General features: G+C 44.6%; 1 protein-coding gene across 1 annotated transcript in view; it reads left to right on the top strand.

The window, feature by feature from the left end:
- SCD5 (stearoyl-CoA desaturase 5) overlaps positions 1–6,406 on the top strand; it is a 163,304-nt gene extending 156,898 nt beyond the window's left edge. Inside the window, exon 5 of the mRNA XM_030819070.1 lies at positions 4,425–6,406. Within this exon, the coding sequence (XP_030674930.1) occupies positions 4,425–4,615 (191 nt within the window). The 3' untranslated portion in view covers positions 4,616–6,406. The remainder of the gene's footprint in view (positions 1–4,424) is intronic.
- Positions 6,407–27,413: the final 21,007 nt, after the last annotated feature.

The raw sequence follows: 27,413 nt of genomic DNA, 5'->3' as shown, positions 1-27,413 counted from the left end.
AAAGACAGGGGAAGGAATGAGACTTGGCATTTCACGGGACCATAAAACAGTTAAGAGCGAGGCCTCTGGAGTCAGTGACTTTGGTTGAGTCCTGGTTCCTCCACTTACTCTCTGGGCAAGTCACTGATTCTTCTGCCTTTTGTGTCCCTATCTATAAAGTGGGGGTAATACTATCACCTCCTCTGGGTCATTAGAGGGCTAAATGAGTTGATACAGAGTGTTCCTACCAGTGCTTGTATGAAACAAGCCTTTGTGATGTTGCTTTTTTTTTTTTTTTTTTTTGAGACGGAGTCTCGCTCTGTTGCCCAGGCTGGAGTGCAGTGGTGTGATCTCAGCTCACTGCAAGCTCCGCCTCCCAGGTTCACGCCATTCTCCTGCCTCAGCCTCACGAGTAGCTGGGACTACAGGCACCCGCCACCACGCCTGGCTAATTTTTTTGTATTTTTTAGTAGAGACGGGATTTCACTGTGTTAGCCAGGATGGTCTCGATCTCCTGATCTCGTGATCTGCCCGCCTCGGCCTCCCAAAGTGCTGGGATTACAGGTGTGAGCCACTGCACCCGGCCCGTGATGTTGCTTTTATTGCTAGTCATGTGTTCTTAGGCAACTCACTTGTCCCTTCTGTGCATTTACGTCCTCGTTTTAATCAGAGCAGGGATAATCATAGCAGTTACTTCAGAGGCCTCAGGCTAAAAGGAGTTAATACCTGTTAAAGCACTTAGCACTGTGCCTGGCATATGACAGGTGATTAAGAAATATTAGCTCTACCTTTATAGAAGCAACTCAGACTTCTTGGTAAGCTGAGCCTTGGGCACAGAGATCAAACATAGGAAAGTTCCTACTGTTAAGTAGAAATGGTCTCTGTGTCACTCAGTGATGAGATTCTGCATCACTTCATTAGGGCCATCTGTTTTTCAGACCCCAGGGATCCCAAAGTTCTTGTCAACTTGCACTGATGGCAGCAATAGAAGGTGGAGTGAACACTACATTTAGCCAGGGAATAACTGCATAAGCAGGGAGAAAGTGCCTTGGGAATCAGGAGGGGCAGTGCCCCAACGCTTCCTGTGGCTTTCCCCTCCACTTGCCCTGCATCTTCTGAAAGGACGGTAGTGAGGGAAGCCGTGGCCAGTGTTGATTCTGTGAGTAGACAGAAATGGGGATAAGACGGACCATCACCATGTAGGGATGGATGGGCCAGGAAACTCAAGCAGTGTGGCCATGACACGGGCGCTAAGGAGCTAGGCAATGGTTATAAGTCTATCCAGGTCAACACTGGACTCCCAGACAGTTTGCCTCCCAAAAGTCCTTGGAAAGCTCTTGCCATACCCAATTGTGCAGTAGAGTGGGGAATACATCATAATGTCTATTTCTGAAAATACGGTGAAGAAACTTTTCCATACTGCTCTTTAATCCAGGAAAAACACTAAAAATGATGGTGGGGGGAGGTGGTGTGCAGGGTAGGGATGGCATAAATTTAAAAGAAAATTGCAGACCACATATGGATCCATCTTGGGGTACTCGTTAGAGAGCAAAATCCTTTCAACGTGGTCAATGGGAGAACTATGTGATGACTAGTAGCCACTTAAGTAAGAAAAGAGTCTGACAGTTTCGCAAACAGTTAAAAATAGTTACTATGTGATCCAGCAACTCCACTCCTACATTTATACCAAAGAGAAATGAAAACATATGTCCACACAAAAACTTGTATATGAATGTTCATAGCAACATTATTCATAATAGCTAAAAGTGGAAACAACTCAAATGTCCATCAACGGATGAATGGATACATACAATGTTGTACATCCATATAATGAAATACCTTTTGGCAATAAAAAGAATGAAGATCTGATACTTGATACAAAATGAATGAACCTTGAAAACATTTTTTATGTGAAAGAAGCTAGTCACAAAGGACTACATATTGTATGATTTTATTTATATGAAATGTCCAAAATAGGCAAATCTACACAGATAGAAAACAGGACTGGGAGGGAGTAGGAGGCAGTTGGGGGTGATGGCTAAGGCATGTGGGTCTTTTTGGAGAGTAATGAAAATGTTGTAAAATTGTGGTGATGGATGCGTTAACTCTGTGAATATATTAAAAGCCATTAAATTGTATACTTCAAGAGGGTGAATTGTACAGTAAGTGAATTTTATCGCAATAAAGCTGTTTATGAAAATCAAATGAACTAATCTTTAGAGAAATGCAAATTAAAACCACAATGAGATATTACCTCACACTTATGTGAATGACTATTATCAGAAGGATAAAAGATAACAAGTGTTGGTGAGGATGTGAAAAAAGGGAACCCTTGCATACTGTTAGTGAGAATGTAAATTAGTATAGCCATTATGGAAAACAGTATGGAGGTTGCTCAAAAACATTAAAAATAGAGCTACCATATGATCTCACAATCCTACTTCTGGGTGTAGGTCCAAAGGAAATGAAATCAGGATGTTGAAGAGACATCTACACTCCCATGTTTAAACGGGATCATTCACAGTAGCCAAGATATACAATCAAATTAAGTGTCCATCAACACATGAATGGATAGAGAAAATGTATCACATATGCATCATGGAATACTATTCAGCCTTAAAAAAGAGAAAATCCTGTCATTTGCCACAACTTAAATGAACCTGGAGGACATTATGCTAAGTGAAGTAAGCCAGGCACAGAAAGACAAATGCTGCACGACCTCACTTCCATGTGGAATCTAAAAAAGTTGAACTCCGAGAAGTAGAGTAGAATGGTGGTTACCAGAGGCTGGGGCAGGGGGGTTGGTGAGAGATATTGGTCAAAGGGTACAAATTTTCAGTCTGACTAGAGGAACAAGTTCAAGAGGTCTATTTTAAAACATGGCGATAGTGACTACAGTCAGTAACAATGTATTGTATTCTTGAAAATCACGGAGAGAGTAGATTTTAAGTGTTCTTACCACAAAAACATAAGTGTGTGAGGTAATGCACATGTCACTTAGCTCAATTTAACTATTCCAAAATTTATACGTATCTCAAAACCCGGTGTTGTACGTGATCAATATATACAAATTTTATTTGTCAATTAAAAAATAAGTAAAAGAAATTTAAAAAATCAAATCAGAGAAGCCATGAGAGCTCTCATGCGTACATCTTTTAAAAAAAGTGAGAGAGAAATGCAAATCAAAACCACAATGAGATACCATCTCACACCAGTTAGAATGGCGATCATTAAAAAGTCAGGAAACAACAGGTGCTGGAGAGGATATGGAGAAATAGGAACACTTTTACACTGTTGGCGGGAGTGTAAACTTGTTCAACCATTGTGGAAGACAGTGTGGCGATTCCTCAAGGATCTAGAACTAGAAATACCATTTGGCCCAGCCATCCCATTACTGGGTATATACCCAAAGGATTATAAATCATGCTGCTATAAAGACACATGCACACATATGTTTATAGCGGCACTATTCACAATAGCGAAGACTTGGAACCAACCCAAATGTCCATCAATGATAGGCTGGATTAAAAAATGTGGCACATATACGCCATGGAATACTACGCAGCCATAAAAAAGGATGAGTTCATGTCCTTTGTGGCAACATGGATGAAGCTGGAAACCATCATTCTGAGCAAACTATCACGAGGACAGAAAACCAAACACCGCATGTTCTCACTCATAGGTGGGAATCGAACAATGAGAACACTTGGACACAGGGCAGGGAACATCACACACCGGGGCCTGTTGTGGGATGGGGGGAGGGGGAGGGATAGAATTAGGAGATATACCTAATGCTAAATGACGAGTTAATGGGTGCAGCAAACCAACATGGCACATGTATACATATGTAACAAACCTGCACGTTGTGCACATGTACCCTAGAACTTAAAGTATAATAAATAAATAATAATAATAATAAAGGAAAGCTACATGAAAAAAATGAGAGAGTAAAAGCTGCCCACTGGCCACTGGAAGGGGTAGAATAATATATAAGTACATTCTAGATATTTAAAGATACTTAATTTACTTACCTATTTGAATGATTCTTACTTATCTCGAGCTCTTCCAAAAAAGGATTTTTTAATCACTCCAGCCCACAGAGACTGTTTTTTAAAAACAGTTGTACATCAAAACGATGATCTGTTATCAGCCATTTAGCATTTACCTTAAGAAGGATCGCTCTGAGGTCATGGTATCATGTCCACAGTTCACACAGGAAAGTTAATCTTGTGACGATGCGCTAACTTTATTGCTATTTTTTCTGTTCATATTGTTTGTCTAGCCAGCTAAGTCAGTGCCTTTGGAGGCAGTTACCAAGTTTTTTGCTCCTCACAGAGCCTGACACCATGTCCTGCATATGGTAAACCCTGAAAAAATAGGTGATTCAAAACATCTATGCAGAGAGGTGGTGATTGAATTATATCAATGCTCACTTTGTCTTGCAGGTGAAGGCTTCCATAATTACCATCACACCTTTCCCTTTGACTACTCTGCGAGTGAATTTGGCTTAAATTTTAACCCAACCACCTGGTTCATTGATTTCATGTGCTGGCTGGGGCTGGCCGCTGACCGCAAACGGGCAACCAAGCCGATGATCGAGGCCCGGAAGGCCAGGACTGGAGACAGCAGTGCTTGAACCCGGAACAGCTATCCCACATGTCTGCCGGTGCAACCTCGGTTCATGGCTTTGGTTACAACAGTTCTCTTGTACATTGGATCGTGGGAGGGGGCAGAGGGCGGGGAAGCAACGAATCTGTGTGGTTTGGGAATTTTTTTGTTTATCTCAAAATAATGTTGAAATACAATTATCAATGAAAAAACTTTTGTTTCTTTTTTTTTTTTTTTTTTTGAGACAGAGTCTCACTCTGTCACCCAGGCTGGAGTGCAGTGGCACGATCTCGGCTCACTGCAGCCTCCACCTACCTGGTTCAAGCAATTCCCCTGCCTCAGCCTCCTGAGTAGCTGAGATTACAGGAGCCTGCCACCACGCCCAACTAATTTTTTTGTATTTTTAATAGAGACGGGGTTTCATCATGTTGGCCAGACTGGTCTCGAATTCCTGACCTCAGGCAATCCACCCGCCTCGGCCTCCCAAAATGCTGGGATTACAGGCGTAAACCACTGCGTCCTGATGAAAAAAACTTTTTTTTTTTTTTTTTTTTTTTTGAGACGGAGGCTCGCTCCGTCCCCCAGACTGGAGTGCAGTGGCGAGATCTCAGCTCACTGCAAGCTCCGCCTCCCGGGTTCACGCCATTCTCCTGCCTCAGTCTCCCGAGTAGCTGGGAGCCACTGCACCCAGCCTAAAATACTTTTTAAGTCAAGATTACTATGATTTAACATTAGAGTGTGGACATGTGACTTAATCGCTGTAGCTAAAATATGTCAAATCTACATTGTCATGTGCTTGAACATGATGCTAACCCTGACAGGATGAAGGAAAGTAATATTCTTTCAGTGTGGTTCAGGAGAGCATTTGTTTTCTTTTCTACCAATTAACCCAGCATTGCTTTTAAACAACCATCTGAAGGAGCAGAGAGGCAGGGTAGAAGGCAGAAGGGGGGTCTATGTGGTAACTAAAGAATGTTTCTGTTTTGTAATTATTGTGTGTGTGTGGTTTTTTTTGTTTGCTTAAGAGAATCAAAAACTGAAAAAAATGAGAATACAGGAAATGGCTCGTTTATTTTTTTTGCTGTTTACAGCTTGTTAATTCTCTACTGTCTTTGCTTCAAGAGAGATTTGTTCACTGCCCAGCTCGTTTTGTGTCCTGAGCCCTATGCCCAGCCCACCTTATAAATCATGCCTGTTTAGATGTTTGATTTTGTTCTGTTTGCCATTGTTATCTTAAAGGTGTATAACTCTGACATGCCAGACATCAAATTAAGCTCAAATTAAGCTCTCGTTTAAATGTTTAAACACCTAATTTATATTCTAATTGATCCCAGCCACTGATGCATGTACTTTAGCTACTTCTGCTAAATAAGCATATTAACTTTCCACATCAGGCCATCAGATATGGGGACCAACAGTTATCTAGAATTCCGTGTCTACTAATGTTTCACCTGCATGCAGCCTTCATTGATTTTGTAGCAAAATATAAAGTGATCATTATGTAGCTTCTGGATTAAAAAATTTTGTGTGTGAAGTTGCTTTGTAAAGTGCATGTGGAATTAATGGGACAGCGTGCCCTTTGTGTTAGATGTTAGAGCAAAAGAAGGGCTTATAGTGTTAGTATTGGAGCACTTTGAAGATAGATATTTTCAGAAAAGATGTAGGATTTAAAAGTTAAATTTTAAATTTTAGAAAAAGATATGATGGCAATTGGAAATAGTCACAATGAAGCTCTTCATCCAGTAGGTGTTTACAGTGTTATTTTGCCATTGATAACGTGTAAACTGTGAGTGATTTACAATAAATGATCATGAATTCATTGGTGTTCTTGTCCAGATACTTCAGTGCTGTTTAGAGAATGTTCTTTCCAGAGTGCTTGATGCGTCATGATGATTGTATGACTCCCATTGGGATTTGGGCTCTGGGCTAACAACAGCCCCTGAGACCAGGCCTGTCCTATTCTTTTGGCCTTAGGCAACAGCCAAAGGAAGCCAGCAAGTTTTATTTGGAATGTAGAACTCCCAGTGGTATTGTTCCCTGATTCTCACTCAGGCCACTGGGAGTGCTTGTAGATGATAAATGGGAATCTACTCCTATATGTCACCCAAAGGAGCATGAAGGACACCTTTCCCTCTCCAGGCCCCACCAATAGTTACCAGAGGTGAGGGAGATGATGGACTCCTGTTTTCACTCTAGTCCTGCCTCACTCAACCTCACCTCTGCACCACCAAAGTCTCCACCCATCTTTTGCCCCAAAGCAGCTGTGGCTGTGCTCTCAGATAGAACCTTCTTAGCCTGTCTGCAGTTGAGTGGGATTCTAGCCATTGACGGGTACCAGGCTAGAGCTCATCATGTAAGGACCCTTTGGATGTAACCATAGCATTTTTCAGCTGCTTCATATCCTGGTCACACATTGCTAAGACCTTGTAGAGAGTGCAGGTGGAGGGTAGTCACATTCCAAGATAAGTTTGTATCAGCATGATGTGAAATGACCCTTAATTGGGAATATATATGTGAACCTTTGACTCCTAAAAGTACTAAACTTACTGTCCATTAATCAAAAAGATGACATTTGGAACAGCTATTTGGAATCTTTTCACAAAAGGAGGGTATTTCCCAGCTAGACCAAATAAATCTAGAACCTCCTTCCTCTGAACCTGAGTGCCATGTTTTTTTCTGCAGCAGAGCCCATGAATGACCTCGGATTGGAATGATTTGGAGGAAAAGGTGGACAAAGGTTAGACTGCACTAATGTCTTCCCTGTTAACGTTCCTTTCAGGTCTCAGCAGCATCTTAACAGAAAGTAGCTCTGGGAGTTATTTCTCAAACCTATCCAAGGTGGTCTTAGACTGATACATTGTTTGAAAGTTTCAGTTTAAGATAAAAAAAATGATCCCCCCATGTCCAGTCTTTAATCTCCTCATTCCCACAAGGCTTATTTCAGAAGCATCCACCCCTGCATCTAGGTGAGGGGAGCCCAGGGAAAGCAATTCCTATAGCATGTGTCCCACAGGCGTCATGGCAGAGTCATGGAGCCAGCCTAGGACAGTGGAGCCAACTCAAGCTCACCTCGAGTCCCCAGCTCTGCTACTGGCCAGCTCTGTGGCCTTGAGAAACATCAGCCTTTCTGGATTCAGTTTCCTTCTCTGAAAAGAGAGGACTCTTCTCCAAGGTCCCCTTCAGCCCTAACATTCGACCACAGCAACAAAGATGAGTCAGGCATGTTCTCATATGCCTGACTTCAAATTCGAAACACCTCTCAAGTTATCACTCATCCTTTCTGGACACAGAAGGTCAAAAATAGGGAGTGAGAGGGAATGAGTGAATCTGAATGGGAGAACACAGACTGAGGCTGAACGGATTGAATGTCCTTGGTTTTAAAAAATCTGCATGTATTTTGTGCATTCCTAAAATGCAATGAAGCAATTAAATATAACCTAATATGAAAAACAATTTAATGAGAGAAATTATTACAGAAAGCTCCACGGCTTAATGGGGTAGTAGAAATAGCACTGGACTTGGAGTCCTGAGACCTGGATTTTTGAACTCTAACTCGACTTGCTGTGTTACCTGGGACTCAGGTTAAGGCTGAAATATGACACATGAAATTGTCATTTACTAGCCTGCGGAGCCTCTCTGAGCCTCAGTGTCCTTGTCTACATGACAGGAAGAGCAACATTTATGTGTATTAGATGAATCTGGAAGCCTCATCCCAGTGCCTGGGGCATTGCAGAGCCCCGGGAGACATCAGTTGAGGGTGAGTAGCGTGCCCCGCACACAAGCCAGAGACTGGGATATGGTGCAGAGAGCCATAGACCAGAAGTGAGCCAGCTTCTGGGCCTGGTTTTGCTAACTAACCAGATGGCTCTAACCTCTGAGAACTTTGGTTTCACTTTCCATAAAGGACCAACTGGATTGGATTAACCTGTCCAGCTCTGCCGTTCTGGGGAGTCTTTGCAACCGTGTGCCTCCATCAGTTCCAGGCCTCTGCATGGCCCTCTGCACCCCTGGCTTTCTTACTGTGCCTCGCACCTGTATCAAAGGATGGGTCTTATGCTTCAGTCAGCTCATCAGGACCTGGAATAGAAGATTTGTGGAGGGGAGAGGTTGAAACTCATGGATGAGAGTAAGCATTGGGGATTATCTGTGAGGTTCATTTGTCCATTTCACTCCCGTCCCCAGTTACAGAGGGGACTGAAAGCCAGTTGTGTTCTCAGTGGCTGAAAGAAATCTCCTAACCTATATAATCCTTTCTTTAAAAATTTTCCCATTTTTGGCCAGGCGCGGTGGCTCACATCTGTAATCCCAGCACTTTGGGAAGCCGAGGCGGGCAGATCACAAGGTCAGGAGATCGAGACCATCCTGGCTAACACAGTGAAACCCTGTCTCTACTAAAAATACAAAACACTAGCCAGGCATGGTGGCGGATGCCTGTAGTCCCAGCTACTCTGGAGGCTGAGGCAGGAGAGTTGCTTGAACCCAGAAGGCGGAGCTTGCAGTGAGCTGGATTGCACCACTGCACTCCAGCCTGGGCAACAGAGTGAGACTCTGTCTCAAAAAAAAAAAAAAAAATTCCCATTTTTAGTTTAGGGTGTTAATCAAACTCCTTCCCCTTCCTTTACGTCAAGTATGTGCTATAAATGAACTGGAAACTCCTTTCCTTGTTCTCTCTGCTATTTCCCTGTGGACTGTGGAGTCCGAAGCCCCCATCCCACCCCAAGGATGTTCCTGACTTCTCTACATTTGCAACATCAGAAGCAAGAGGAGGGAAGGCCTGTCTCAGGACAACAAGCCTGGCTGTCCCAGCAGCTTCTGTGGGCTCCGACACAGCCTTCTTTCCCTCTCCATTCACCCCCCAACCCCGTGGTGCCACAACTCCCCATCTGGAAGAGCAGTCAGCCACATCCTGCCTGTAACTACTTCACAAGATCCAAAAGGAAAATATCAGCTAACAGCAGCCTGGGCTAGCTGGGGCTGTGAAGGCTTTGCCCTGCAAAAGAGTACCCTTCCCTACAGCTCCTGGCCCACGTTTACTATGGAAAAAAGATGGCATTACCTTCAACCAGCCATCTGAATCCTTCACGACTGGGGATCTACTAATAGCTGCCCTCCTCCCTGCTTGTTCTCAATCCTCTGTGAGGCAACTCTCAGTGTTACCATCGAACCTCAGATGTTGCTTGCTTGCTTGCTTGCGCTCTCTGTCTCTCTTTCTTTCTTTCTTACAAGGTCTCGCTCTGTCACCCAGGCTGGAGTGCAGTGGCGCAATCTCAGCTCATTGCAACCTCCCCTCACTGCAACCTCCACCTCCTGAGTTCAAGCAATCCTCCCACCTCAGCCTCCCCAGTAGCTGGGACTACAGGTGCATGCCACGATGCCCGGATATTTTTTTTGTGTGTGGGGGTGGGTAGAGATGGAGTTTCACCACATTGTCCAGGCTGGTCTCAAAACTCCTGACCTCAGGTGATCCGCCTGCCTTGGCCTCCCAAAATGTTGGGATTACAGGTGTGAACCACCACGCCCAGCCAGAAGTCTCAGAAGTTGCTTTCTTCTAGAGGTACCAACTGTGAGACAGAGCTGGCAACCCCTGTGCTGTGGGTGGACAAAATGACTGGGCCCACCACAGCAAGGGTGTGTTTGTAGTTTTATGACCAGATTTCACATAAGCCTGTGCACACAGCACATGTATTGCAAAACACAGGAGCTGTGTGTAAGGGTGCGTCCTTGTTCCGAGCTGTGTGGCAAAACTGCTGCATGGGGTTGGGGGCGCTCCCTATAAAGTACATGATGTGAGCATTGGTGGAGATGAACTAAGCTAACTGGGATCTCCAATGTCTCAAAGACAGATTGTGTCCCACAGGCATCATGGCAGACTCATGGAACCAGCCTGGGACAGTGGAGCCAACTCAAGTTCACCTCGAGTCCCCAGCTCTCCTACCGGCCAGCTCTGCGGCCTTGAGAAACATCAGCCTTTCTGGATTCAGTTTCCTCCTCTGAAAAGTTCCTGACTTCTACTTTGCAACATCAGAAGCAAGATGAGGGAAGCCCAGTCTCAGGCAATGTAGGCGATGTCTTCCAGTTCCAGTAAACAGGTTCTGACACCCGAGGCAGAGGGATAGGGAAGATTCACTTCAGCTCCTTCCTGGCCCTGAAATTGCTGCCCATGAATCCAAGAATGGCTCTATTAGAGCTGAGTGCCTTCTATTTCCTCCTCGGAACTAAAGGGCACTTTCATTTCTAGCATCATAAAGTGCTTATTTCGGATGTGCCAACCGATGAGCACATCTGTCTGCACTGTTGTCCACAGCTCCTGCTAGACTGAACTATTTGCAACACACGGGATCCAAACTCTTCGAGTCAGTGTGTTAGAATGTGCACACAGCTGCACCATGGCCAACCAGTGGACAAAGGATCTCAAAGTGGGTATTTTAGCCTGGATGGTTTCAAATAATTAACAGTGAATATCCTTTTTTTTTTTTTTTTTCAAATGGGAGTTTCGCTCTTGTTGCCCAGGCTGGAGTGCAATGGCACAATCTCGGCTCACCGCAACCTCCGCCTCCTGGGTCCAAGCGATTCTCCTGCCTCAGGCTCTGGAGTAGCTGGGACTGCAGGCATGCGCCCCCACGCCCAGCTAATTTTGTATTTTTAGTAGAGATGGGGTTTCTCCATGTTGGTCAGGCTGGTCTCGAACTCCCAACCTCAGGTGATCCGCCCGCTTCGGCCTCCCAAGGTGCTGGGATTACAGGCATGAGCCACCATGCCCAGCCAACAGTGAATATCTTGATTTTGCCTCTATGTAGAAAATCTTTAATCAATGGCCCTTTTCACCACCTTTTCAATCCATTTGAAGCCAGAGGCTTGGGTCAGTCTTAAGACACTGAAATGGACCGGCCTTTTTGACGTAGTTTTGTTTATACATTACCTGATTCTTTGGCCTACCTCTACACCACAGAGGAATATTCGGATTGTTACCTTGTTGGGAGACAAACAGCCAAAGGAAAAATATTGGAAACCTCTGTTCCATCATCTATATATGTAAGAACTAGAACCAGTGACTGCTTTGTTCTCTTCTTCTATCAAAAACTATGGGAATCAGTAGCAAACAAACTTAGAAAATGCAAGCTTCTGCTTTACCCAAGCAAAAGATATGGCCAGGAGCTATACTAGCATTATATCCCATAAAAGAAAAAAAACTGGCCAGGCACAGTGGCCATGCCTATAATCCTAGCACTTTGGGATGCCAAGGCGGATGGATCACTTGAGGCCAGGAGTTGGAGATCAGCCTGGCCAACATGGTGAAACCCTAGCTCTACTAAAAATACAAAAATTAGCTGGGTGTGGTGGTGCGGGCCTGTAATCCCAGCCACTGGAGAGGCTGAAGATGGAGAATCACTTGAACTGGGAGGCAGAAGTTGCACTGAGCCAAGATGGCACCACTGCACTCCAGCCTGGGCAACAGAGTGAGACTCCATCTCAAAAAAAAAAAAAAAAAAAGCAGGGAAGAGGCTCAAGGTCATTTTGTCGAGGGCTTTTCAGCTAACCTGCCCCATGGCGAAGCCTTTTTTTATGTAAAAAGCTGTAGATTGACATATAATCATGAAGCTGGTAGATATTCATGGCATGCCATTTGGATGGCTACATAGTTCTAAACAATATCACTTTTTGTTTTTGTTTTGCTTTGTATTGTTTTGTTTCTTAAATTTCTATCTAAAAGATGTCCTTAAAATGAGCACTGCTATGTCCAAGAAGTTGCAGCATTATAATTCTTGGAAGTAATAATTTGCTTCAAAGTAAGGTCAGTCACCATCACATGCCATAGTGATTTGTCTGCCAAAGTTCTATGCAGCATACTAGAACTTGGCTGAGTGTGCACAAAGCTCAGCTAATTAAAACCTTCTCAACAAACTTGTCTTGGTTAGTTCGTTTGATACAATACCTTTTGTTGTAACATTCAGTCTGGTTGTTTTTCCATTTGCTTTAAATTTAGCACTGCCCCATAAAAAAGAGACAGAGAAAATAGGACAGCTTGAAGAAGTGTAAAAATATAATTACTCTTTTGAAAGTATGCATATTTATCTATTTTTTGCTAACCCCCGTCTCACTTGTCTTTCCACTTGGCTAAATAGTTGAATGTTCCTGGCTCATGGATATATAGCACTTATGGGTTACTTCTAATTGAGAACACCCCTTACTGCAATTTCTATACCACTGATTTTAGTACACTTTTAAAATTTCTTTTGCATCAAAAAGGAAATCAAATGAAAGCATATCAGGCTTGAAAGACCACTGGTGGTACTGTAGAACTTCCACAAGCCAATCTGCAATAACACTTCAAAGCTCTGAAATTTTGTTCAACAGGAAGGAAGGAAGGGAGGGAGGGAGGAAGGGAGGGAGGGAGGAAGGAAGGGAGGAGGGGGGAAGGAAGGGAGGGAGGGAAGGGAGGGAGGGAGGGAAGGAAGGGAGGGAGGGAGAGAGGGAGGGAGGGAGAGAGGGAGGGAGGGAGGGATGGAAGGGAGGGAGGGAGGAAGGAAGGGAGGGAGGGAGGGAGGGAGAGAGGGAAAGAAGGAAGGAAGAAAGGAGGGAGATTCATCAAGAAGTATTTTCCCAAACTATACCTAGTTGTGACCAAATTTGGCTCAATTTTATAAATCTATTACAGCTGCATCTACAAAACAATATGCTAATAATTCACAACTCATATGTAAGAGCCATGCAGACCATGACTGCCTTCTTCACCAGTGTTTTCCCTGCCCACATGACAGGGCCTGAGAGGTGGGATGTGCTCACTAAAAATTTACTCAATGAATGAATGAGTGAATGAATGGGTAGATGCACTGTACTACAATGCAGAAGGAAAACTCTGCCAGTTCTGGTGGCTCACACCTGTAATCCCAGCACTTCCAGAGGCCAAGTTGGGAGGGTCTCCTGAAGTCAAGAGTTCGAGACCAGCCTGGGCAACATAGCAAGACCCCCATCTCTAAAAAACAAAAAAGAAAAGAAAAGAAAGAAAATTCCATTTAGTATTTCTGTGTCTCATCTTCTGTTTGCCCTGTTAAATATGAAACTGCAGGCAGGCAAGGCCCTCATTTTTCCTGTGCACAATTGTATCCTAAGCACCCAGCAGCAAGCACTTACCATGTAGCAAGACCTCCAAAATTTTTGTTGAACTGTTGGTGTTTATGAATATGGATAGGCCCTTCTCTTGGAAAATTGTTGACCCAAGCCTGGCACCATGGCTCACGCCTGTAATTCCAGCACTTTGGGAGGCCAAGGAGGGCAGATCACCTGAGGTTGGGAGTTCGAGACCAGCCTGACCAACATGGAGAAACCCCATCTCTACTAAAAATACGAAATTAGCCAGGCGTGGTGGCTCATATCTGTAATCCCAGCTACTCGGGCTGCTGAGGCAGGAGAATCGCTTGAACCTGGGAGGCAGAGGTTGCGGTGAGTCGAGATTGTGCCACTGCACTCCAGCCTGGGCAACAAGAGTGAGACTCCATCTCAAAAAAAAGAAAAAAAAGAAAAGAAAAGAAAATTGTTAACCCAGAAATCTGAACTTACAACAGTAAATAAATTAGAAGACAATTCTGAATTTTACAAAGTATTTATTACGGGTTTCCTTTCATAAGCAGGCCTTGAAAACATGCCTTAACTTTAAAGTCTTCATGTAACTTTTAAGAAGCACATGTGCCATAGGATGCAAGATACAGCTGACTCTGCCAGGACTGTGCAATCACAGAGCCATTTCCAGAAGGTCAGAGTTAGAAGGCTGTGCCTCCTTGCCACTAGGTCAACCACTAGGCCACGAACAAAAGACTAGACTAAGAAGTGAAACAGGCAATGGCAATGTTATAGGCTGGATTTTGTCCCCTCAAATTCTTATGCTGAAGTCCTAACCCTCTAGTACCTCAGAATGTGACTGGAGCTAAGTCTTTAAAGAGGTAATTAAGTTAAAAGGAGTTCATTAGGATGGGTGCTAATCCAATCTGACAGGTGACCTCACAAGAAAAGGAGATTAGGGTACAGATACACACACAGGGAAGACTGCATGAAGTCCCTGGGAGAAGGCAGCCATTTACAAGCCAAGGGAAAGGCCTCAGAAGAAACCAGTCTTGCTGACAGCATGATCTCTCATCCTCAGAACTGGGAGGAAATACATCTGTGTTGTTTCAGCCACTCGGTGATCTCTATTATAGCAGTCCTTAGCAAACCTATTTAGACAGATAAGCAGAAATGTCTTCCTTTAAACTCCCTTCTACTGTTTTACAGACTAGAAGGATAATGTAGAAGTGTCCAAGTTCCAGGCGAGACTATCAGAAGGCAAAAGCAAACGCTGCCTCCTGCTCTTTCCCCTCCGCCCCACCCACTCCGCCACCCTGTAATTGTCAACTCGGCTGGGTCTCTGTCTCCATTGTGCCCTGTATTAATTCTCCCTGGATGCGAGGTGGTGATTCCGCAGAGAGAGCTGCCTTACAGATCAGCATCACATCAGTGTCCCAACAGAAAACAACACTGGAAAATTATTTGCCTTTCCTTTTAACAATCAACAAGAATTCACTTAGCTCCCACTGTGGTGAAGGCAGGGGACCAAACCTAGCAGGGAGATGGGTATTGTTTCTGACCCTTAGGAAGGAAACTCATCTCCCTTCTCATTGTCCGAATACACTCGTGTCATTTGGACAGTTTTCACCAACTACTTTTGCAAACATTGTAGAAAGGTAAGTGACTTAGTAAGTCCTGAGCCTTCACTTAAGAAATTGGCCTGGGCCTTATTGAATAGGGGGTAGAAGAGGGAAATGGTCCATGTATACTCTTTTATAAACAAAAAAAGTTACATTCTTTCACTGAAAAAAGGCCAACCATCATCAAAACAATTTAATACATTCTACCTCTTTAATAGAAGCTCAACTCAAATGTCTCACTCAGTCAAACTGAGTTAGGAGAGAAGCCATCTGCCGGCTCCCAGTTCAGCTCCAGCAGGACTGTTTTGAACACCATCGGCTGAGTCCTGTTCGTATCATTAAAAAATTATCTTAACTGCTCGCTGCCAAAAGTAATTTGCCCAGCATTGTCCATTCCTCGGAAGCAGAACTAATGTTTCCTGTGGCTGTGAATGGCTGTGAAACAGCATCACAAGATAAATGCCTACAGGCAGCTGGAGAAAGTGAGCTGCCATCAGAGAGGAGTCCTCTGTCAGAAGTGGTGAGACCTAAGGGTCACATGCACGGATGGCCACAGGCCACTCTGCAAAGCATCAAGACCCTGAAAGAGGAGCAGTTCTGGGAAGTTTGGGCTGCATAGGCAGGTGCATAAGGAGTCTCAGGAATGCTGCTGGTTTCAGATTCTGGTCCCTGTGTCATCTCTCACCCTCATGTATAAGACCCAGGAAAGTAGAATGTGGTGTGTGTGCATGTGTGTGGTGTATGCGAGTGGGCACTCTGCTTCTGAAGTGTCTCCTACCCTTCCCCCTTCCCTCCTCTCCTCTCCCCTCCTCTCTTCTTCTCTCTCTCTCTGTCTCTGCACTCATTCCTAAGGCCCCTGATTTGGCAGTGGAGCTACTGAGGGGTGGAGAGCGATCCTTTGTTAGCTGGGCAGTGACTTTGGGATGCAGACAGCTGGGGAGAAGCTTGGCAAGACAAAGAAACATCTCTGCCTACTGGATTCTCTCTCCCTGGGAGACTTTGCTCCTTCTCCAAGGCTGCCCTGGTGTGCCGCCTGTGTTTGCTGAGCCCCTGCACCCTGCTGAACACCCTGGGAGGCTGATGGGCATGCATTATACCAACAAGCTGTTCAGCATGAAGAATGGGGAGCACTGGCAGGATGGAGGGAGGACGGTGATGCGCAGGTGCTTACTCCCCGACTCCCTCCCTTCAGGGTGGCTGCATCCCCACCTGACAGTCTGTACTCAGGGCTGATGAGGTCAGTGGGGCCCCTCTCTTCCTAGTCTGCTCTGTGGCTGTGGGTGCTCTACCCCCTACCTGTGCACTCGGGAGGAGCCCACGTGGCAGCCATGGAGGTGCACCTCTCAGATCTTCTTGCGTGAAAGAACTTGCCACTCAGCTGCAAGGCTGCAGTGAATTGACTGCCTTCAACCTTCAAGATCGATTTTATGGTTGTTCTTGCTGCTGCTGCTGCTGCTGTTTGCCATGCTCTTTCTGAACAGCCCCAGCTAATGACTGAACATGATGGGGATACCAGGGCCGGGGGTCCTGACCATTTCTGTGCAGCAACAGAGACTCCTCTAACTGGCTGTCTTCACTCCTGCTCCCGACTGGGTTGGTTAAGACTCAGTCAGATCAGACTTATGCTCTGAGCTTCCCTGGCCCAGTCCTGCTTTGTCCCTTCTTTTTTCATTACAGGTGATTTGCATCGAGACTGAAGGTTTTCCCTGTTCATTCCTGCTTCCTGCTCCTTTTGTCTTCCATAGACATAACCCGTAATAAATCCTAACTTCTAACTAACTCCACACTCCTAACTCCATCCCGGCATCTGCTTCCCAGAGAATCCAACTAGCACATGGTTTGATTAAACTCTACTCAAATCACCCAATTTGATGGTGCCGTCTTTCCTGTCAGGCCCCTGACTGATGCACCTTGACATTCATTTAGTGAAATTCCACGAGTTAACGTACTGACTTGGGGAGAAGACTCTCCTGAACCCTCCCAGGCTGCCCTGTCATGTTTGTGGACAAAGAAGAATGGAACTCCTGGACCATAGTTCTTGTGGGTTCCTGGCTTCCCTACCAGCCTTCCTCATCACCCACATCCAGACTCCCAGCCGGTTCCTCCAGGCCTGTAATGGGATCCTGAGATAACAGGCAATGCTGGAGAAAGGGGGAGAGGCTGCTGGACTGTGGGGAACGAGCAGTGACAGTAATGAGAACCACATGTCTCAACAGGAGCTTAGAAAAGCACATTTAATCCTAATCAATCAGAAGAAAATGTCCAAAGTCACTGAAGCAGTGAGGCAAAAGTAGTATTGAGAAGGTTCAAAGTCTACTCAGAACCCCTGGAATCCAAATTTGTCACTCACTGGGAACTGGGCTTGCTGGCCTTCCCAGGCCTGATGTGTGCTCTGAACAAGAGAAGATTAAGAAGCGGGCTCTCTGCAGGCAGGATGGCTGTGAATTGCTTGGCTTAGGACACGGGATGTCTAATGCATTTTTGGGAAATATCTAGGTTGGTAATTCCCAAACCTATTTTTACAACACCCTGAGAATTTTTTAATTCTCACCAGATGAGATGGGTGCCACAAAATCCTAAAAACGAAACTGACTTAGTTGTGAATATGTCCTAGAGAGTAGGAAGACAGAGCCTGCATTTTTGAGGGCTTTCCGAATTTCAAAAATGCTGGCCTGTGAACAAAAAATATACTTATTAGCAAACGGTGTATCTTCTTTGAGGTTCAGAAAATTGGGTCCTATTGTCCATGCAGTATTTTTAGGAGAGGCAAAGAGATGGGGGAAGGGGAAGTATGACTGAACTTGAAGTTCTCAAACTTAAAAAATGCTAAGATTCATTCCATTCATATCGGTCCTTGGTTCTTTCATGTAACACATTAAACTCAATGATCTTCACTTAATGTCCCCCACCCCCAAATCCTTAGAGTTGTCATGATTTGTTGATTTGAGGGGAGAACATAGGGAAATGCCAAGTGGGGCAGAAAGAGCTCCAGTCCTCAGACAGCAAGACGAACCCTAATTACCAGGTACTTTGGCCCAGGCAGCTTTCAGACTCCGAGCTCCTTCACCTGGGAGCTTGTTTCTCACCTTCAGATGGAGCTGAACTGTAACTGTAACTGTATTTGAGTCAGGATCCACATTTGTGACGAGGACTCATTCCTACCTTAGGCAAATTTGTCCCGGAACTGCAGCAAAAACTTAGGAAATCTGCAGGCTGCGCTGCTCTTCCCCCTCCCCACTCCCCTTCCATGGGACCTGGGCCTGACACTGCAGGAGGCTCTGTCAGGGGCTGAAAGTCAGTGCAAGCCATTCCCTCCACACTTCTGCTCTCTGCAGTCTTTAGCCACCCCCCGCAAAGGCAACGCTGCACTCCCCACTGCGCCCTCTCCTCTCTGCTCGCCTCAGTGTTCTTTTGCGATTTATTTCCTCTGACTCTTTCCTTCACTGAATAGAGCTCCCCTGTCCATTTTGATTGTTTTCTAAACTCCCATTGGAAACAAACACTTATTTCAGCCTTCCAGGGTAGAAGCTGCTCCACTCCATCACCCCACGATCATCTAGGGCCAGGGAGGGGAGATAAATACTCTCCTACTGGCCACTTCTCATCGATATTTCCAATCCAGCACGTCTCCACTCTCAGGCGAGAACCTCTGCCCTTTGGCCCTCCGCCCCTGACGTGTACACGTTCACATACATGCCATTTTCTTCTTGTTCCTCTCAGCCTCCAAAACATTCCCCCTTAAACACTATGCATCTTTCCATCTGACTTATATACATTCTCTGTACCTCAACCTCCAGGAGATAGTTATGTCTGTGTGAACAATTCTAACTCTGCCAGTTAGAATTGGTTTGACTGTACATGAAATACCCAGCAAAGTGGCTTAAATAATACAAACCCTCTCATATAGTCGAATCAGGGCTGGAATGGTGACTCCATGTTGTTTAGGGACCCGTGTCTTTTTGCTCCACCATCCTAGCCTTGGTTTCCGTCCTTAAAGTGGTTCATGGTCTGAACTGGCTGAAAGGCTGGAAGAAGAAAGGAGAAGAAATGGCAAATGGGCACACCTTCTAGGTGATTGCTCACTTTTTTTTCTTGTGCCCCCCCACCTTCCCTAGCCAATGATCTTTACTTACACATTTTTTGTCACCCCTAACTGCAAAGGAAGCTGAGAATTGTCGGCTGGGTCCACTGCTGTTTTGAATAAAAGCAGGGTTCTATTAGTAACGAACAGGCAACTAATATCTTGCCCGGTAGTTCCAGACTAGTATCATTGACCTTCGTCTCTCCTCCAGCAACCTATTCCTACAGCCATTCTCTGAACTCTGTTCCCCCAAACCCTTTTACATCCTGATCTGTCTAATCTGCTCTCCAGCCCTTGCCGCCGACCCTTGCAATTCCTGTACTCTCATTCCCTCTACGTCTGTTCTTCCATCACATGGAGAAACCACACTGAGTCCCTTCAGCCTTCCATTTCCCCCCACTTATAAGATGTGGTATCAATTTGGGTCCTCTGAGAGGCAGACACCAAGCAGGAATTCTATGTTCAACAGGTTTGTTGAGGGAAATGCCTGTGAGGACAAAGGGCGAGGGAGCAGGGGTAATTAGGAAAAGCATTTAACCATGGTGCAGGTCTACATCTGTGGAAGGAGAGTGGGAAGGGAAGGAGGGATTGAATGGGAAGAGCCTCAGACCTCAGCAGAGGTTGAAGAAAATCTCAGTCAGGTCTCTGGAGAGTCCCTGAGCCAAAATTTCCCATTAGAGGAATGCTGTGTTGGGCAGAACTGGCCCAGGTGCAATGTTCCCTCTGTGTTCCACATGTGGCCCTTCTACCACCACCGTGTTTACCTACATCCCTGATCATCCACACACCTCTCCTACAATCTCAGCCGGGGCTCTCTTGCCTTCCTGCCTGTGTCCTTGATTGCCTGCATCCTATTTGCTCCAGGTCCTTGCTTCATTAACTAGTCCATTTGCTCCTACTTATTTCACTCTCTCAGGAAGGGCAACAGCAGGCAGATGCAACAGTGCAATGGGCTCAGGGAATGACAAGGGGTTTGATACGGCTGGAGCAAAATATGGGAGGTACATAATAAATGCTCAAAAAATATTTATTGAATGAATAAATACATATTTTGTCTCTTCCAGAAGACCTCAAGCTTTTTGACTATGTCACATTCATCTGTATATTCTACCTAATAACTCACAGGTATTAATACAAAGTTGTCAAGCTAGGAAAGTCAAACTACTAATTTTTTACTGTATTAGAAACAAAATTATTTTTCCAAATTCCTCATTTCACTGTCTGCCTGGTATGGAATGTATCAGACAATAGGTGCTTAATAAATAAATGTTTGTGTAATTAAGCTGAATGGGAAATAAATCTTTCACTCTCTGGGTATCACATGCATATTGATGGCATTGGACAAAGGGAAATGAACAGGGGGAAGCCATGATTTATCCTCCTAAACCTCTTTTCTACCTCTGGTATATCCACCTTTCAATACTTTATGATCTTGAACTGATCTTATCTATCCCATAAATACATTATGTCAGAACTGATTGTAACCAACAGGACATTACAGAACTGCATGTCGTCAGATCGCAGTGTTTCTCTCTTTGGATGATGATATTCAGGGCTTTGGATGCCAACCAGAAGAAGCTGTAGGAATTGGCACAGATCCAGAGCATGGACAAGGACTTACACTTCTGCTAAAGGCAAAGGAGAAACAGCATTATCTAAAAAGCAACCAAGACTTCAGGGGTGAGCAGTAAACGGGGCCAGAGTCAGGGACCCCTCTCCCTCAAACGTCGAGTAAGGAACACTTTTCAGAATCGAACTATAGAAATGCATCCTGCAAGGGTGGAACCAAAAGATTCTTTCAATCAAATATCAGGGAATAGTTTTGGGTGAAATCAGGCCGGATTTGTGTGTAAAGTTGCTATAGACACTCTACAAGATATTAGTGTATCAGGCTGAGCGCGGTGGCTCACGCCTGTAATCCCAGCACCTTAGGAGGCCAAGGCAGATAGATCACTTGAGGTCAGGAGTTCGAGACCAGCCTGGCCAACATGGTGAGACCCCATCTCTACTAAAAATGCAAAAATTAGCCAGGCATGGTGGCGCATGCCTGTAGTTCCAGCTACTCAGGAGGCTGAGGCATAAGAATCTCTTGAACCTGGGAGGCAGAGGTTGCAGTGAGCCGATATCTTGCCACTGCACTCCAGCCTGGGCGACAGAGCAATACTCAGTCTAAAAAAAAAAACAATTATTAGTGTATCCAAAGAGGGAAAGACAAAAGGAGATTCATCAGAGGGAAGGTGGACAACATGAAATACAGGGTCTGCTATGCAGATCTTGTATTGTCTGTGCGGTGTATGTACACTAGCCCGTGGCTTCCTTCTGCAGTCCCAGGGACCATACTCCTATCCTAGATGTCCCTCATCAGACTCTCCGAACCTAACGCCAGTGGATATGTGGACTGTCATTTCCCTTGATCTGATTCATGCTCAGCATGCACTCTTGTCATTATAATTTGATTTCTCCTATAGGATGAGAACCCACTAAGTATTACAATCCACGCGTCAGTCGCGTTTCTCATCGTGATTAACACCCCAGCCATTGATTTGCCCTTCAGTGTCTTGTGAGCAAGGCTACTGTGAATCTTTCCTCAGGAGTACTGATGGAGTCACGTTTCTGAGCCTACAGAGCTGAGGGCAAGACCTGAGAATGGTGTTGTCAAAATGCCAGCCAGTGAGACCTCTTGATGGGCAGGTATTCAGCCAGCCTTTTCTTGTGCCATTCCACAATCTTGATTGAGACCTTTTTAAGATGTCACCTTGAGATGAGCTGAGTGAATATCCAATTTAAAAAGGTGCAGAAGGATACTCTGTGTGTATATGTGTGTGTGTGTGTGTGTGTGCATGTGTGCTTGTGTGTATACATGCACGCATGTCCAGATAATTGTAGCTTCTTAACAACATTAGGAAGCTCAAATATAATAGTTGTGATGGTTAATATGAGGTATCAAGTTGATCGGATAGAGGTATACCTGGATGGCTGGTGAAGGATGGTTTCTTGGTGTCCCTGAGGGTGTTGCCAGAGGAGATTGACAAATGAGTCTGTGGACTGGGAGAGGAAGACCTACTCTCAGCGTGGGTGGGCACCATCCAATCACCTGCCGGTGTGGCCAGAACAAGGTAGGTGGGAGAAGGTGGGATCGGTTTGCTTGCTGAGACTTCCAGCTCTTTCTTCTTCCCCTGCCAGGTGCTTGCTTGTGCTCCTCCTGTGCTTGGACATCAGACTCCAGGTTCTTCAGCCTTTGGACTCTGGGACTTGCACCAGCAGCTTCCCAAGGGCTCTCAGGCCTTAAGCCACAGACCAACGACTATACTATCAGCTTCCCTGGTTCTGAGGCTTTTGGACTTGGACTGAGCCACTAGTGGCTTCTCTCTTTCCCAGCTTGCAGACAGTCTATCATGGGACTTTGCCTTGTAATTGTGCGAGCCAATTCTTCCTAATAAACTTCCTTTTATATATACATGTATCTTATTGGTTCTGTCCCTCTGGGGAACCCTGACTAATACAGTAGTCAATTCAACCTGATCTATCACATGGTCTTTCATTAAAGTTACACCTTTTATTACTAGAGGCTCCTCAAAGTAAATGTCGAGTGAATGAGTGGGATGGATGGAGAATGGAGAATGGATGGATGGAACAAAAACAAAGCTATTTAGTTTTGGCTTTGAATTTAATAACTCAAGGGTATTAGTACAAGTTGCTGAGCTAGGAAAGATAATCTACCAATTTCTTACGGTATTGGAAATAAATTATTTTTCCAAGTGCCTCATTTCATTTAAACAGTGACTTTAGAGAATAGCTAAATTTAAAATAGAGCCAAATAATAGACTACCACAGATTTTCCCTAAACAAAACAAATGAGAAATTATCTGTTTAAAACCCTTATACTAGAAGACAGTGGCTTAAGCAAAGGAAAATCTGAAAGCTGTGTTGAAGCACTTAAAGATTCAAACAGAGAGGGTGAGGATTCTCTTAATCCATGAGTCTTATGTTGATATCTGTAGGGAAATGGAGGCTATGTATAATGTTTAGACCTCAATTCACATCTTCACAGAATTGAAAGTCTAGGCAGTATTTATGACTCACACTTTTAGTAGGACGTTATTTTAAACCCACCTATGAAAGTATCTGGGGGTGGTAAATTGTACTCAATATTAGTGAATTTTTTTAGGAGGCACATCAATTAAGATCCAGTTGGAGAACAAAATGACAGCCACATTTTTTTCAATTCTTCACCACAAGCTATAAAAAAAATTTCTTCAAGTCACCAAGTGACTGATGATCGTTCATATTAATCAAGATAAAACTATAATAAGCTACAGAAAAGCCCACTACACACCCATGCTGCGGAGTCAGGGACCCGCCGAATGAACTGGCAGAAGAGCCACGCTGTACAGGTTTCCTTGACAACTGTTCCCATAGAGCCAGTGTTCAAAGAGAGGTTCGAGCAAAGCAACTAGAAAGACTAATTGGTGATCATGCTCCAATATCTAAAGTGGTATCGAGATTCGATGATATTGTATGAGCTACTTCTAAATTTTGGTGAGTGTGTTTTCTCCTTTTTCTCCTTTCACTGTTATTTTTAGTGGAATTTCTCTTTCATTTGTTTCATTCCAAAATTAGAAAACCCTTTTATAAAAGGATAACAACCATGGTTAAATTGCTACCTTGGAAAACATAACCTATAAAATAATTTTGTCTCATTTAAAAAAAATTTTTCTGAGATAAGGTCTCACTCCGTCATGCAGGCTGGATGTAGCAGAGTGGTGTGATCATAGCTCACCGCAGCTTCCAGCTCCCTGGCTCAAGTGATCCTCCCTCTTCGGCCTTCTGAGCAGCTGGTACTATAGGCACACATTACCACACCTAAAAGAATAGCACCATGCTAATTTTTTATTGTTTGTTGAAACAAGGCCTCATTATGTTGTCCATGCTGGCCTTGAACTCCTGGCCTCAAGAGATCCTCCCACCTCAGCCTCACAAAGCACTGGGATTACAGGCTTGAGCCACTGCACCCGGCCCCTTTCTCATTTGATCTAACAATCTCACTAAAGGGGCAGCAGCTGAGCCACACAAAGGTGAATATAGATGGGAGGTAGTTCTTAGAGATTTAATCATAGCTTTTTATAAAGTGTCCTTGTGGATGTAGGTCTGAGGCACACCCCAACAGTCCTAGTGTGCTGCCAAACACTAGGATGTTAATTCATAACCCAAACTGTCATGAAAATGCAAGGGCACTCTGAGAAAGAAAAGACACAATTCCACTGTGTCAGCCTCTTTCCCTTTTGCTGGCAGAAGAGAGACATCTTGGCAAGAAATTCCAGGTGAGAAAGGAAACTTGTCTGCAAACAGCGAAAAATTTGAAAAGGGCTGGGGATGGAGGAGTGAACACAACAATGGGATAAACAAACCGAAAAAAACACCCCATTATGTCGGAATAAAAGAAACCTGTGAGGTGTTCAAACAGCATTACCAAGCCAATTCTGGTCACCCAAATAAGAGAAATCAGAAATGCAATTACTCCAACCCTGAAGAGTAAATACATAAAATAAGAAGCCGAAGCAAAAGCAATCAGAATAAAGACTGAAATTCATCAAAGCCCCTTAAGAAAAATTGCCTTTTTCTTATTTTCTTGGTGATATTTTAGATGCCTTTTCCCAAATATGCAATTATCACAGCAGAGTGAAGTAAAAAATGAAATTGCAGTGTACATATACTAGAGTGGATGAAGGCAAACGCACAGATTGAGGGCTGTCAGCAGTGGCTGGGCACAAACTTGGTCAGCCACCTGTGTGACCTCTAGTGCAGAAAATCCCACAAGTCCTTGAGATGCTGGGCCTAAGAAAGGCACTTATGAATTATGTCATCTTAAGTAAAAAAAACAACTGGGCCGGGTGCAGTGGCTCACACCTGTAATCTCAGCACTTTGGGAGGCCGAGGAGGGTGATCATTTGAGTCCAGGAGTTCAAGACCAGCCTAGCCAACATGGTGAAATCCCATGTCTACTGAAAATGCAAAAATTAACCAGGCATGGTGGCGCATGCCTGTAATCCCAGCTACTGGGGAGGCTGAGCCAGGGGAATCACTTGAACCCTGGAGACGGAGGTTGCAGTGAGCCGAGATTACACTATTGCACTCCAGCCTGAGTGACAGAACGAGACCCTGTCTCAAAAAAAAAGAAAAACAAACAAACAACTGCTCCCCAGTTTCAGCAACAAAACAACAGCAAATCTACTAGAAGTTATACTCCTCTCATTGTAGGAAGAAGAAGTGGAATGGCCAGGCTGGTGAGCCACTCCCACGTGATTTGACCCTGTCACTTACCTAAGGTGGTTTGGTATGATGACTGGACGTGTCTTTATACAATCGCCAAGGTCAGCCTGGCTGTTCAGCTGTCATGTTGTCCCTATCTCAGCCAGAGGCACTTTCTCCTGATCTGAATAGAAGGATTTGTATATAGAAACAGATTCCAGCTCACAACCCCTTCCCTCTAAGAGAGGGATTCTCAACTCCAAGGCATATCTTGTGTCAGTCACTACAGGAAATTATTTATTCCCTCAAAGAGAAAGAATTAGAATTAACTTTTGTTTTTAACTAAGCAACTAAGTAGTACAGCCTTAGCCATGGCATTGACACCACTCTGTGAATTTTGAAGTATTATGATTTGTGTGTTCTTATTTATTGCTTTCATTAATTGTAAACTTTTTTTTTTTGAGATGGAGTCTTGCTCTGTTGCCCAGGCTGGAGTGCTGTGGTGTGATCTTGGCTCACTGCAACCTCCACCTTCTGGGCTCAAGTGATTCTCCTGCCTCAGCCTCCCGAGCAGCTGGGACTACAGGCGCCCACCACCACACCTAGCTAATTTTTGTATTTTTTGGTGGAGACGGGGGTTTCACCATGTTGCCCAGACTGGCCTCGAACTCCTGATCTCAAGTGATACGCCTGACTCGGCCTCCCAGAGTGCCGGAATTACAGGCGTGAGCCACCGCGCCCAGCCGATTGGGCTTCTTAAGCCCAAAGTGTATGTGTGGGTGGAGGGGGGTGAATCTTCTATTTCTCTTAGTCTGTCCGCAGTCAGGAATTTAGTCAACAAATACTTCTAGGTGATTGCCTGTGTGCCGGATGCCCATTCAGCATGGTGGAGAAGATAGACTTCACATCAGAGCAGGGAGTGTTAGGAAGGAGGAGCAGGCAGGGCCCAAGGCTTGTGGAAACGAGAGACTAACCTCTCAGAGGGCCCCTGGACTGGCAAGGGTCAAGAAACAGCTAGGACCTGTGATTTCACTCTGGAGTTTTCTTGGCAAAGGCGACGGGGAAGGGAAAACCCCTGGGGCAGACAGAACAGCACATGCAGGAAAGGCCCCAAAGTAGCAGAAAGGATGAAATGTTCCAAAAGCAGGAAGAAAGCCCTTAAGACCTGAAAGGTGGGCACAGTCTTGGAGTCCTTGCGAGGACAGTTAGACTTGATCCTCAGGGCACATGAAGGCAGTGAAGGGTTTTAAGTCAGGCATTGGTTTGATCCGTGTACTGTGATCAGTCGCTGCAGCCTTTTGATTTTCAGACCGTGTTGGAAATGGTCTGAAAATCAGACCATTGCCTGTTGCACTGTTATGTAAGAGCAATTCCATGCTCCACTTCCAGGACTGTCAGGGAACCCATCACATCCATTTTACTTTCTCTCATGCTCATTTGTGGGATATAAAATAGATTTTAAATAACAACTAAATAACATGAGGAGTAATTAGGAAAAAACATTCTATTTCACTTGTAGTATTTATACTCTTCCATATTCTCCTACCAGACTCAAAGGTGAGGCAGTATGGTGTAGTATCTTAAAGAGTGTGGACTCTGGAGCCTGGGTTCAAAATCCCAGCTCTAGCACTTACTTCTTTGTGTGAACTTGGGCAGATTACTTATTTTCTCTATTCCTCGGTTTTCTCATTTATAAAATGGGGAATAATAGTAGGACCTCAGTAGGCAGAGTGATCACTTAATTTATCAGACAAAGTGGACATTTTGGAGATAGGGGGGTTCTAGCATAGGTCAATGTATATAAAGTGCTTAGAATA

Source organism: Nomascus leucogenys, chromosome 9 (assembly GCF_006542625.1).
Source record: "Nomascus leucogenys isolate Asia chromosome 9, Asia_NLE_v1, whole genome shotgun sequence".
Classification (NCBI taxonomy): domain Eukaryota; kingdom Metazoa; phylum Chordata; class Mammalia; order Primates; family Hylobatidae; genus Nomascus; species Nomascus leucogenys.
The sequence above is the reverse complement of the archived record's forward strand: the minus strand, read 5'-3'. Positions and strand labels throughout refer to the sequence as shown.